The following is a 14283-nucleotide window of genomic DNA, read 5'->3' as shown; positions in this document are numbered from 1 at the left end:
TCCAGATTTAAGAACAGTACCTCTACTACAGCCGTTGTGTATACCATGTGCACAAAGTACAAATTCACAGAAGGGTCATTAGGCTTGTGAGCAATCCTAAAATCCAAATATCGAATCCCGGCATCCAGTTGTTCTGACACATTTAGTACCTGAATGGTTAAAAACAACAAAAGAATCGTAAATTTTTGCAAGGGACATGTGTTCCTTTATTTTAGGAAATCTAAAGAAGCTTATAAAATTGTCTGATCTTATTTTTCATATTTTTAGGATTACAAAATCTATTACGTCTTTCACCTTTAAAATGATGCTGAAAGTTTTGTGTGTGGTGCTGACTGTTTGCTCTGAAGTTACAGAAATATCTGACATTAAGGGTTTTTATTTCCTTATGAAGTGGACACTAAACACAGATTAGTTTAAGATCTTTTAAAAAGGACTTTAAATTGTCTACATAATAAAGGCTTAGGAGCCAATTCTTCAATCCCTACACATGAGCAGTTCTGGTTAATACTGAGTTCTGAGTTCAATAATACTCCTATTGAAGTCATCTGGACTCCTTGTTTGAGAAAAGGTTGCAGGATCAGCAACTTAAAATGTCTGCATTCATTTTCCTCAGATCAAAGACTTCACAGAGATTTTCTTTAGGGAGCTCCCTGATCATGTTCCCTCAACAGAAATAATAATCCCATGGATACTGGATTTTTATTTTATGTATTTATTTATAATATTAAAGTCTTTAAGAAGGCTGAATCAGTTTCTGAATTCCTACAAACGGAGGCCTTATGTTCTCTTTCCCATAGCCCTGTCCTAATCACTCTGCTAAGACAGCTGGTGAATGTGGCTTTCTGGGGTGAAAGTTCTAAAAAAACACATATATTTTGATCTAGATAGAGGCCTTACCTATAATAAAAGTTGTACCTATCTAACTAAGTAGTCATGGGATAAGAGGGAAGGTCTTCTCATGGATCAGTAAATGGTAAAAAGGCAGAAAACAAAGGGTAGGAATACATGGGTCATTTTTCAGAACAGAGAGATGTAAATAGTGGTGTCCCCCAGGGGTCTGTGCTAGGACCAATGCTATTCAACATATTCATAAATGATCTTGAAAAACAGGTAAACAGGAAGGTGGCAAAATTTTGAAGATGGTACAAAATTATTCAAGATAGTTAAGTCCAGAGCGGACTGCAAAGAGTTACAAAGAGATCTCACAAAACTTGGTGACTGGGCAATAAAATGGTAGCTGAAATTCCGTGTTGATCAATGCAAAGCAATGCACATTGGAAAACATTATCCCAATTATACAAAATGATGGGGCCTAAATTAGCTGTTCCCTCTCAAGAAAGAGATCTTGGAGTCATTGTGGATAGTTCTCTGAAAATATCTGCTCAATGTGCAGCCTCAGTCAAAAAGCTAACGGAATATTAGGAACCATTAGAAAAGGGATAGCTAATAAGACAGAAAATATAATGCCAATATATAAATCCCTTGTACGCCCACACCTTGAATACTGCATGCAATTCTGGTTGCCCCATCTCAAAAAAGATATATTAAAATTAGAAAAGGTACTGAGAAGGGCAAATAAATGATTAGGAGTGTAGAACAGCTTCCATATGAGGAGAGATTGAAAAGACTGGGACTATTCAGCTTGGAAAAGAGACAACTATGAGGGGATATGATATAAGTCTATAAAATTATTACTGGTGTGGAGAAAGTAAATAAGGAAGTTTTATTTACTCCTTCACATAACACAAGAACCAGGAGTTACCTGATGAAATTAATAGGCAGCAGGTTTAAAACAAACAAAAGGAAGTACTTTTTCATACAGTCAACCTGTGGAACTCACTGCCAGGGGATGTTGTAAAAAGTATAACTGGGTTCAAAAAAAGAATTAGATACATTCATGGAGGATATCCATCAGTGGCTATTAGTCAAGACTGTCAGAACCTGTGGACCTCAGTGCTAGGGGATGTTGTGAAGGCCAAACTATAATGTGGTTCTAAAAAGAACTAGATACGTTCCTGGAGGATAGGTCTACCAATGGCTATTAGGCAAGATGGTCAGGGATGCAACCGTATGCTCTGATTGCCAGAAGCTAGGATTGGATTACAGGGATGGATCACTTGGTGACTGCCTGTTCTGTTCACTCCCTCTGAAGCACCTGGCATTGGCCACTGTTGGAATACAGGATACTGGGCTAGATGGGCCATTGTTCTGACACAGTATGGTCATTCTTATGTTCTTAACTAATTCAGATTAGAAAGCAGTATGTGGGGGGTTTTAGTTAACAGTGTCCCTTTAACTATTATCTTTATTTATGAATCCTCTATCCCTAAAATATCAGGCTCTCCCACCAAAAATATCTTCCCCATAAACAGACATTTGGTATTTACAGAATGTTTTTATCTTACATCTCTACCTATGGTATTTAGAATTTGCCCCAAAATGTTATTCACATATCTAGGCACCAATGTATTCCTTAATTGGATTGAAAAAAGTACAAACATTCAACACTATGTAACAAACTTCAAACAAGACAATTAATTCAAGTTTGAGAACATTAGATAATTGGTTACCTGTGTTATAGACCACTTCATAATAATAGGATGTATGATGCAGGGCATAAATTTATCTATCAACTGCAACAGCTTTGATTCATTGACACTTATATCAGAGTTTTTATCTAAACAGTAAGTCATAGTGTCATGGCTCCCTGTAGAATAAAAACAAAGGTTAAGTTTGTTTCAATTGTTTGTTAATACCTCAAATACCATTTTCCTTTGTATTACACAATAGAAAATAATATTACATATGCACACCTAACCTTCCAACTCCCAATCTACCCCCAAAACATAAGTGTGTATTGGCAAAAGGCATATGTATTCACTACAAAACAGATGTGTTTTTACACAAGATAGTTAATTTGAGATCACTATCTTAATGTAAAATCCTAATGGAGAAAAGGCACTGCCATTTTTGTCTTGATGTAGCTAGTCAAGGCAACCCTATTACCAAAATAGTTAAATCAGTGCAACTCCTAGTGTGGACGTAGTCATATTTTGCCAGTACAAGTTCATAGATTTCAAGGCCAGAAGGGACCATTATGATTATCTAGTCTGATCCCCTTTCTAACACAGGCCATAGAATTTCCCTAAAATAATTCCTACAGCAGATCTTTTAGAAAAACATCCCATCCTGATTTAAAAATTGTCAGTGATGTAGAATCTAATACCACCTTGGGTAAATTGTTCCAGTGGTGAATTACTCTCATAGTTAAAAATGTATGCCTTATTTCCAGTGGATTGTGTTATACCTTTTTCTGCTTGACTGAAGAGCCCATTATTAAATATTTATTCCCCATGTAGATACTTACAGACTGTAATCAAGTCACCCCTTAACATTCTCACTCTATCACTGGCCAACCAGCATCAATACAAAATATACTGAAATCTCTTCACCTAACCACCTCTCTGGTAAAAAGTTGCAACTCTTAAACTGTTCTGCAGTGTTGCTGAGTGCAGTTAATGACAGCAGTGAAGCATACTATATCCAAATGAAATGCAGAAGGACTGTGTTGCCAACTCTCATCATAAGTCTCATGATATTTGATGTTTTTCTTAGAGGCTCAGGTCCAGGAGTTCTGTGATTATTTGAGAATTTCAACTTTTGTTTACAAAAAAAAAATGTTTTTAGCCATCACGGTCATGGAGAAAAACATGAAAAATGTGACCCTTAAAGCTCAAAAACCAAAAGGCTAATAAAAATATCCCAAATTTATTATTTTTTAAATCTCGTGATTTGGGGGCCTGATTTATGATTTTTAAATGCTGGGGATTGGCAATACGGGAGAATGTGTCAAGGTTACAAGGCTAACTGAACCTGTGTTCCCTTAATGGTCTCTGTGAGAGTAGCCCCTCAGGAGTCTGGCCTTATGCGTTTACCTCTCTTGGGGTGGAATTCCACAATTCTTCCAGTCTTACTGAGCTCTGGGATATAGGACCCTGTATATCAGCGTTGCTTTCCCAGAAAGTCTGAGTGGGTATGTCACCTGCTCAGATGAATTTTGAGCATCTGTGACCAGTGCCATGCAGTGATCAGACAGCTTTCTTAAAACCAACGTATTGTTTATTTTAACAGTAGGAACAAAAAATTTAAAGAAAAAGGATTTGAAAACAAACAGACTACTGCATGGCTATGTTACCTAATGGCTTTCTATCCCTAAGGGTAACCTTGGCAGGGTATCGTGTGGCTCAGACACCCCCATCAGGGTATCGTGTGGCTCAGTCTGGTTCTCCCAAACAACGTCCCTCTTCTCAAAAGACAGAGAACATTCTTTTTAAACCTGCCACAATTTTTTTGAGCTCCTGTGTTCGCAGGCCTTTTCCAGTCTTGCCTCAAGCCAGTTTTGTAGATTAGCTGGAGAGGAGGCAAAATCTTCAAAGCTAATAGCTCTGGCATTCTTCCATAACAGCCCTCCAGTGTTTGCTGAGAGGCAGCTTGTCTTGAGTCATTCTTTGCCTTCCTGCATATTTTTTCAAACTATCGCCTGTGGGCTAAACCAATATAGTCATATAAAATACATCCTAATAAGGGAAGCAGTGTGGCCTAATGGATAGAGCACTGGACTAGGACTCAGGAAAGCTGAATTCTATTCCCAGCTCTGCCACTGGCCAGCTGGGTGAGCTTGGGCAAGTCACCTCACCTGCCTCAGTTTCCCCATCTGTAAAATGGGGATTATACTGACCTCCTTTGAAATCTACTGAAAAGTGTTTGTAGGGAGCCAGGGTGGCTTCCCTCTGAACCAGAGGATAAAGAGCCATCCTCTCAGCCTGAGTGGGCAGGGCCAGACCAAATTTACGCCAATCCCCAGAAGGGGAGGGGTGGGACAGGAAGTACAAAGGGCGGAGCCCTTTGCCCAGTGAAGAGAGCTCGAGAGAGGGAGACAGACACAAGCTGCTGGCTGCTCCCTCCAGACCCTGCCGCCGACCCAGGGGAGGCCCTGGGCCAGGAGGAACCTGACCGGGAGGAAGGCCTGTGGCGACCAGGACTGCCAGCCGCTGAGGACCTGGAGGGGCCCGGCTGTAGCCCGGGCCGGCGTGAGTCCGACACAGAGGGGGAGCTGGAGCTGCCAGCAGCGGAATACCTGGACGAGCTGGAGGGACCGGAGAGGCCCGCTTGAGAGACCGGGTAGGAAGTAGCCCAGGGGCAGAACTGCACCGTGGGGTGGGTGTGTTTGGTCAGCAGGCGCGGATGGTGTGACTAAGGCCTGCCTGTGGGACCATAGCTCTCCATCCCCCCTAGGGGCTCGGTGGACCGATTGAAACCTGTCACAGTGTTATATAATAGCTGCTTATCATTACTGGAACAAACTGATAAATTAAAGAGTAATAAGTCACCAGGACCAGATGGTATTCACCCAAGAGTTCTGAAGGAACTCAAATATGAAATTGCAGAACTACTAACTGTGGTGTATAACCTATCACTTAAATCGGCTTCAGATGGCTGGAGGATAGCTAATGTGACACCAATTTTTTAAAACGTCTACAGAGGCAATCCTGGCAATTACAGGCCAGTAAGCCTAACTTCAGTACAAGACAAATTGGTTGAAACTATAATAAAGAAAAGAATTATCAGACACGTAGATGAACACAATATATTGGGGAAGAGTCAACATGGTTTTAGTAAAGGGAAATCATGCTTCACCAATCTACTAGAATTCTTTGAGGGGGTCAATAAACATGTGGACAAGAATGATCCAGTGAATATAGGGTATGTGGACTTAGAATCATAAAATCATAGAACCATAGGGTTAGAAGGGTCTGCAACGGTCATCTAGTCTAACCCCCTGCCAAGATGCAGGATTTGTTGTGTCCAAGACAAATGGCTATCCAGCCTCCTTTTGAAAACCTCCTGTGAAGGAGCTTCCACAACCTCCCTAGGCAGTCTGTTCCATTGTCCTACTGTTCTTACAGTTAGGAAGTTTTTCCTGACATTTAATCTGAATCTGCTATGCTGTAGTTTGAACCCCTTGCCTGCCTTTCAAGTATTTGAAGACTGTTATCATGTCCCCCATTAATCTCCTCTATTCCAAACTAAACATACCCAGTTCCTTCAGCCTTTGCTCATATGGCTTGCATTCCATCCCTTTGATCATCTTCATCACTCATCTTTGGATCCTTTCCAGTGTCTCTACATCCTTTCTATACATTGGTGACCAAAATTGGACACAGTACTCCAGCTGAGGCCTAACTTGTGCTGAATAGAGCGGTACTAACACCTCTCATGATTTGCATGCTGTGCCTCTGTTAAAGCAACCTAAAATTGCATTTGCATGTTTTGCAACAGCATCACACTGTTGATTCATGTTGAGGTTGTGATCCACCACAACTACACAGATCATTCTCAGCAGTGCTGCTGCCAAGCCAGTTATCCCCCATTCTGTATTTGTGCTTTTGGTTTTTCTTTCCTAAATGTAGCACCTTACATTTGTCTTTGTTAAATTTCATTTTGTTGTCTATAGCCCAGTTCTCCAATTCATCAAGATCCCTCTGAATTTTAGCTCTATCCTCCAAAGTGTTTGCAATCCCCGATCCTGTGGAACTCCACTCAAGACCTCCTTCCAATCTGATGTCATTCCATTAATAGTTACTCATTGTTTGCAGTTATTGATCAATTATGTATCCACTTAATGGTAGTTTCTCTGAGCCCACATTTCTCCATCCTACTTATCAGAATGTCATGTTGGACTGTGTCAAAAGTCTTGCTGAAGTCCAGATATATTATGTCCACTGCATTCCCCCTATCCACCAAACCAGTAAATTGATCATCAGAAAGCCTTTGACAAGGTCTCTTACCAAAGACTCTTACGTAAAGTAAGCAGTCATAGGATAAAAGAGAAAGTCCTCTCATGGATCAATAACTGGTTAAAAGACAGAAAACAAAGGGTAGGAATAAATGGTGAGTTCTCAGAATGGAGAGAGGTAAATAGCAGTGTCCCCCAGGGATCTGTAGTTACACAAGTGCTGCTCAACAAATTAATAAATTATCTGGAAAAAGGGATGAGGTGGCAAGTTGGAGATGATACAAACTACTCAAGATAGTTAAGTCGAAAGCAGACTGCAAAGATCAAAGGGATCTCATAAAACTGGGTGACTAGGCAATAAAATGGCAGATGAAATTCAGTGTTGATAAATGCAAAGTAATGTATTCTGGGAAACGTAATCCCAACTATACATACAAAATGATGGGTTCTAAATTAATTGTTCCCACTCAAAAAAGATCTTGGAGTCACTGTGGATAGTTCTCTGAAAAATCTGCTCAATGTGCAGCAGCAGTAAAAAAAGCGAACAGAATGTTAGGAACCATTAGAAAAGGGATAGCTAATAAGACATAAAATATCATAATGCTACTGTATAAATCCATCATACACCCACACCTTGAGTACTGTGTGCAGTTCTGGTCGCCCCATCTCAAAAAAGAGATTAGACTTGGAAAAGATACAGAGAAGGGCAACAAAAATGATTAGGGGTCTGGAACAGCTTCCATATGAGGAGCGATTTAAAAAACTGGGACTATTCAGCTGGGAAAAGAGGCAATTAAGAGGGGATATGATAGAGATCTATAAAATTGTGAATGGTATGAAGAAAGTGAATAAGAAAGTGTTATTTACTCCTTCACATAATACAAGAACCAGGGGTCACCCAATGAAATGAATGGGCAGCAGGTATAAAACAAACTAAAGGAAGTACTTCTTCATACAACATACAGTCAACCTGTGGAACTCATTGCCAGGGGATGTTGTGAAAAGTATAACTAGGTTCAAAAAAGAATTAGATAAATTCATGGAGGATAGGTCCATCAATGGCTATTAGTCAAGACTGTCAGGGATGCAATCCCATTCTCTGGGTGTCCCTACGCCTCTGACTGCCAGAGGTTAGGACTGGACAACCGGGGATGGATCACTTGATAATTACCTGTTCTTTTCATTCCTTTTGAAGCACCTGCCATTGGCCACTGTCAGAAGACACAATACTGGGCTAGTTGAACATTTCGTCTGTCCCAGTATAACTGTTCTTATGTAATCAGACTAATAAATCTGTCCCTGAGAGTAATCACTCCCACTGTAATTCACTAGCACAGCAGGACTACCCTGGTAACTCTTGTAAAAAGAGTCATGCAATCATTAATAATCATAAGTGATCAGGATCTTGGTTTACATCTGATCCAACAGATAGCATCTTCAGTTACTCCCACTCAATCTATTTAGACTATTAGCTCCTTGGAAAAGAAATGGTATTTTCTTCTATTGCACAAGCGCTGACCACACTGTTGGTACTCCAAGCATCTAATGCTTAAATGTTTTGACAACAAGATCAGTATCTAGAGAAGAAGGTTAATATTTACCTGGAAGGGATAAGTTATGGAGAGGAACATCCCAGAGATTTTCTGGCAGATGTGACATCCAATCACCATTTTCATGACACAGATGAATGGACCTTTCCGAAGTCGCTTTCATTATTTGCAACAGTGGGTTCTCACAGGATGTTCTGAAAAGAGTTGAAGTATTTTGTACATTATAAATAGTTTGAGTGATTTGTGCTCCTATTGTATAACTTACATTTGGTCTGCCTGATGACCTGTGGTCCTAGGGCCTGATGTCAAACACACTGAAGTCAGTGGAAAGGCTCCCATTAACTTCAGTAAGCTTTGGCTGAGACCCCTATACTCTGGAAAAGGAGCCAATTTACTACTAAGCTAGAGGAGGTGGCTTAATGGTCTCTAAAGTTTAAGTTTGGTATCGTTATCTTCCTTGGAACCACATGTTCATAACCCAGCAGGGTCACCTCAGTCTTTCCTTCTGAGGTAAATAATCTAGGCACTATGCAACTTATTGTGTGTGGCCTTTCAGGCAAGGGCACAGGCTCGATATGCAAATTAAAGATCCCACTGCACTATCCCTAGTCACATTTCTTTCCCCTTCACTATTGTTCTGTACATCAGTCGGTTGGTCCCCTCTTTCCCAGCATACCTGCATTTCAGTGGTGCTGTGTGTACTGTATATTGAACAGAGGTGCTATGTAAGCTTAAAATAATATTTTTAAATGCTAAACATTTGCAAGAAACTGGATAGTCTCTCTTTCCCTTTCTATACAGCCAGTGGAAGCTCCTACGTGTGCAGCACTGTTGAATATCAGGCCACTTATTTAGGTACCTATATAATGATTATGGGGCCTGTTAGGGGGCTTATTCCTTCACCCACTTACTTCCCTGGTCCTTCTCACATGAACAGAGAGTAACAATACCTGAAGTCCAAAGGTGCAAACAATTCGATGTTTATTGGGGTGAACTTCCAGCAAGCATGATTCCAGTTTCCTTCCTTAGTATCCTCCTTCCCAGCTCTAACACCACAGAGCCTTACGCCTGTGTCCCTGTTCCCTGCCCTTTGCCAAACATTCCTGCCCTTTGCCAAACATGATTCCAACTTCCTTACTTCCATTCCCTGTTCCCATTTCCCCCTTTAGCAAAACATGATTCCAATTTTCTTACCCCCATTCCCTGTTCCTATCTCCCCCACCCACCCACCCACCCACCGACTCACTTCCGCATTGACTACAGATTATATAGTAAAACTTGAGTTCTGCTTAGCTATACCTTAACCAATCATTTTCCTGAAATTTAACTAACCAATCCTAACATATTGTCACATGATTATGTAACCAATTATATCCCACCACCTTAATTAGTTTACACTCAGCAAAATTAATTATACAGCAGACAGGAACAATCACAGAACCAGACAGAGATTATACAGACAAACAATAGCAAAGTGGGAACTATAATGACAAGACAATACAGAAGTGAGGATTTCACATCCCAGCTATTGATAAGTGAGTTCTTGCCAGACAGGATGCTATCAAACTAAGTTTCCTTTTACATTTTCTTTCCCTTTCTCTGGAGGTGATAGGAATACAATCCTGTCCTGATAGTGCCTAACAGCCCAATAGCACCTTATTTCAATGTGACTAGTTTGGAATGTGAGGATGTGACTGTTGGCTTCCTAGCTTATGGCTGCCTCTGCTGCTTAGCCAAAGGCCTTAGACTAAGACCAGGGCCTCAGACTGTCACAGTAAGAGAAGCCCCTTACTCCAGCAGATAGTGATTTTGATTCTTTCTTTTATACCTCTAGAACTAGCCAAGTGATAAGAATACACCTAAATTCTTAAAGTACAGGCCTTTGCAGACAGGCCTGAATATCTATATCCTAACAGGGCCTAACTTTAGGCACCCATTTTTGAAAATCTTTGTTTTGGATTCCACACCACTTTTCATAGGGGGTTTCTTGAGCTAAGTTTTTTCCACACACAAGCCACGCCACAGAGTTGGAGCACAGCCTCTGAACTTGAGGCCAGCCTCCAAATGAACCTCATTAGCTAGATAAACTAACGAAATATGCCTGTGCAATTTACATTTAAGATCTTTAGGAGGATGCTGTAACATCACCACTCCGTGTTCCTCCCTGACACAGGGCTAAAACTCCGAGGGGCAGCTCCTTAGCTGCTGGAAATTGTCAGAGTTCCATGGAAGTTAACAGAACTATGACAATTTACATCAGCTAAGGAGCTACCCCTTGTGTGGCAATGACTCTCCTTACTGCCAGCGAGGACTTGATGCAGTTCTCTCTCAAGCCTGTGAAAGTCAGGCTTGTGATGGAAACTGAGATTCAGCTGCTATAAATAATGGAATGAAATTCTGATCCTAAAAATAACTACAAATATTGAGTATATGTTTTCTCGCTTCCCCCCTTCCTCTGTTGCTTGTCTTCTTATACCCCAATTCTGCATTCCTGCATAAGGGTCTAACACAGGGATCGGCAACCTTTGGCACGTGGCTCACCAGGGTAAGCCCCATGGGGGCTGCGGGAAGCAGCATGGGCTGAAGGATGTGCTGACTGCCACTTCCCGCAGCCCCCATTGGCCTACAGCGGCGAACTGCGGCTAGTGGGAGCTGCGATTGGCCGAACCTGCAGATGCGGCAGGTAAACAAGCCAGCTCGGCCAGCCAAGGGGCTTACCCTGGTGGGCCGTCGGCTAAAGGTTGCCGATCCCTGGTCTAGCAGTACAGAGTCCCACTGAAGTCAGGGGAGCTCTGCACAGGTGCAGGAGCTTGTCAGTCCATGAGCAACACAAGGCAGAACCAGGGCCCTCCTCCATTGTAGGAATTTTGAGGCAAACATTATGTCTTCCTGTAGATTTTAAGGCCAGAAGGGACATTATAATCTAGTCTGCCCTCCTATATAACACAGACCATAGAATCTAACCCAATAATTTCTGCATTGATCCCATATGCTCTGTTTGAGCTAGAGCATGTCTTTTAGAAAGAGATCCAGTCTTGCTTAAAGACTGGAAAGCAATGGAGAATCCATCACACTGCTAGATAAGCTGTTCCAATGGTTAGTTATCCTCACTGATAAAAAAGTCTTATTTCTAGTCTGACAGTAGACAGGCTAGGTGTGGACAGTACCAAGCACTTTGTGGATGTTACCATAATAAATATTAAACCCAGTGACTAGGTAGTATACAATTGCATAGACATAATAGACAGTTTCATTAATATTTTAATATCTGTATTAAATATCTGTAATATGCATGATACATTTCCAAAAACATAATAAATAATGTAAACTTACCAAAATATAATAGAGTATCATAATTTTAGCTCATTGCCTTCTAAATTCAGTAGGCCAAAAAAGAGGGTGTGGCATTTCACTGGTGTGGAGACGTTTATGTTGGAAGTATATATTGCATGCTTCAACCTGTGGAATTCCTGATGAAACAATGAAAGTGAATTCACCAGTCCTCTTAGGAACAAACTAATACAGCAGTGATTGGGGAAAATATGTTTACATAAACTAAGTGAACTGCCACTTAAGATTAAATTGTCTCTGGAACACGCAAGCAAAAGCATCCATATCTAGAAACAGTCTAAATAATACAGAATCCAACTCCCAGATTGCTTTTAAAAGAAGTACACCTCTACCCCGATATAACGCTGTCCTCGGGAGCCAAAAAATCTTACTGCGTTATAGGTGAAACCTATATTGAACTTGCTTTGGCCTCAAGCATTTCCCTTATTAATAGTCACTTCCTGCCCCCTGACTGACCCCTCAGAACCCCTGACCCATCCAACCCCCCCGCTCCTTGTCCCCTGACTACCCCCTCCAGAGACCCCCCACCCCTAACTGTTGGATCATATTAAAGAAGTTCTGTATTAAAATCACAAAAGAGTTTGATTCCCCATAGTTTAAATTCCAGGGTATTACTAATTAAGAGGTCTCTTGGTTTTTGGTGCTGTTTCTCTCCCTCTCTGTGTGAAACTTGCAAGCTGCTAATTGTGTTAGTACATTCTAAGACAGAGTCTGTTCTCAAAGCAATTCTTTGTAACAACAGCTATTCACACAGAGAGACTCAAAGCAATACTCTGTACCAACAGAAACAGCACCCAGAGACTCCCCGCCCTTTTGTTGTATTCATCTCGCTTTGTTAACAATTGTGATTAAAATAGAGATAGAGGATGTATGTGGATGGATGCTTGGTGTGGATAATAACTGAATGATCAGGGAGGTGCCAGCCTAAGAATCCAGTGTCCATCGGCTGAAGAAGGCGTCAAGTGGAAATAACCAGAGGACCCCCGGGGGGGCAGACTGGAATCCACCCAAGAGCCTCAAGGATGGGAGAACCAAAGAACAAGATAACATCTGGCAGCACGGAGCTGTCAGGAATGTGCTATCTGCTGATTGATTCCGCAACAGCATGATGAAGCAATTCCCATAGACTGGCATAGGAAGAAATTCCTATAAAAATGGACTCTAGAAAGTGAGAACTTTGGGGTCTGATTCTGCAAACCAACTTCCAGGAGCATCAGATGTGCATCTGACAAGGCCCTGCTCCCTCCTCATGTCCAGGCCACCTGGCCAGTGGCTTGGCATGAGCAACTCTAAGGCTGGTAACTATGATAACAACCTTGCAGAACCTGTGTGTGTGTTTGTATGAATGAATGTGTGAATAAATATGAAATTGAATGGAATGTTATAGCTATAACTAACTGCTTACTATGATTCTTTCTGTATTCACAATAAATGTGGCATTTTGCCTTTTCCCCTTTAATAAGATCTTGCTGGTTTTTATCTTATTGGTATAACATAACCATCCCTCTCAAGACCCCAATCCCCTATCTAAGCCCCCCTGCTCTTTGTCCCCTGACCGTCCCCTCCAGAGACCCCCCCCATCCCAATCACCCCCAGGACTGCACCCCCTACCCAACCCTCCTGCTCCCTGTCCCCTGACCGCCCCCCGAGACCCTCTGCCCCTTATCCAACCTCTCGGCCCCGGCCCGGCACCCTTAACCTGCCGCTCAGAGCAGCATGTCAGAGCCAGACACGCTGATGCGCTGCTTTGCCAGAGCACGCAGCCCTGCCCCCCAGAGCACAGCTTTACCATGTTATATCCAAATTCGTGTTATATCAGGGTAGAGGTGTATATATTCAAATAATTCCAGGTCTTTGATTTAGTTACACTATACTTTTGTTCTCAAGGGGGAAGGGATTATTTTAGTTTTACTTACTCTTATGAAATCATTGGTTTTCATTTCAGCTGTTCATTTCTTCAAAAAGATTTCCGCTTTCCTAGCAGCTAGTCTTCCCCTGTGAAAGACTGAACTGAATCTCCTACACTACATCAGGAAACATATGCAAACAAACACAGCACGCTAACTGCCATGGGATTGGTCAGAATCTGCAGCACACTCTCAGATCAAGTGACACCCAGCTTCATGAGAGGAGGAAGAACAAAAGTTCCTCAGGTTAGTGGAGCTGCCTAACATGCATACTCTGGTTTCTCTTCAGATCATATAAATCTTTCACCTTTTACTAAAGATTTCCGTGGAGAGGAACATTTATGAGTTTCTACCCAATTTTTTGAGGCTTCACTTCAGTGAGGCTGCTCCCTCTTGTTGTGAAAAACCATGTAAGAATGAGACACTGTATTGCCTCATGATTAATGTACATGCAAGGAATGACGAAAGGAAGTCTAGCAGCACACAAAGTAATAATATTTAACAAACTTTTTGCAGCATTTTAAGATGTAAGGATGAAAAGGACTGTACAAGAGCTAATCTATATTATTTTTTTTATTAATTATGATCACCTTTATCATCTAACAGCATTTCCATCCTCCATTTCAAGGAGAAGAACTTGATGACCTGATATTTCTTTTCCCATCTCCAACTTCTACAA

General features: G+C 41.4%; 1 protein-coding gene and 1 non-coding gene across 2 annotated transcripts in view; one reads left to right on the top strand and one right to left on the bottom strand.

Annotated features, from left to right (window-relative positions):
* Positions 1-13707, bottom strand: part of PLCXD1 (phosphatidylinositol specific phospholipase C X domain containing 1) — a 29637-nt gene extending 15930 nt beyond the window's left edge. Inside the window, exons 1-5 of the mRNA XM_073327731.1 lie at positions 13614-13707; positions 11680-11816; positions 8398-8540; positions 2571-2707; positions 21-149 (exon numbers count right to left, since the gene is read on the bottom strand). Coding sequence (XP_073183832.1) covers positions 21-149; positions 2571-2707; positions 8398-8509 — 378 coding nt within the window. The 5' untranslated portion in view covers positions 8510-8540; positions 11680-11816; positions 13614-13707. The remainder of the gene's footprint in view (positions 1-20; positions 150-2570; positions 2708-8397; positions 8541-11679; positions 11817-13613) is intronic.
* Positions 13708-13873: 166 nt separating this feature from the next.
* LOC140905676 (U5 spliceosomal RNA) lies at positions 13874-13989 on the top strand. Its single transcript, XR_012156917.1, has one exon. It is a non-coding gene; the product is annotated as a U5 spliceosomal RNA (small nuclear RNA).
* The last annotated feature ends 294 nt before the right edge of the window (positions 13990-14283 follow it).

The sequence above is a fragment of the Lepidochelys kempii genome, chromosome 1 (assembly GCF_965140265.1).
Source record: "Lepidochelys kempii isolate rLepKem1 chromosome 1, rLepKem1.hap2, whole genome shotgun sequence".
In the NCBI taxonomy this organism is placed as follows: Eukaryota; Metazoa; Chordata; order Testudines; family Cheloniidae; genus Lepidochelys; species Lepidochelys kempii.
Note: the sequence above shows the minus strand (reverse complement) of the source record. Positions and strands in the feature narration are given on the sequence as shown.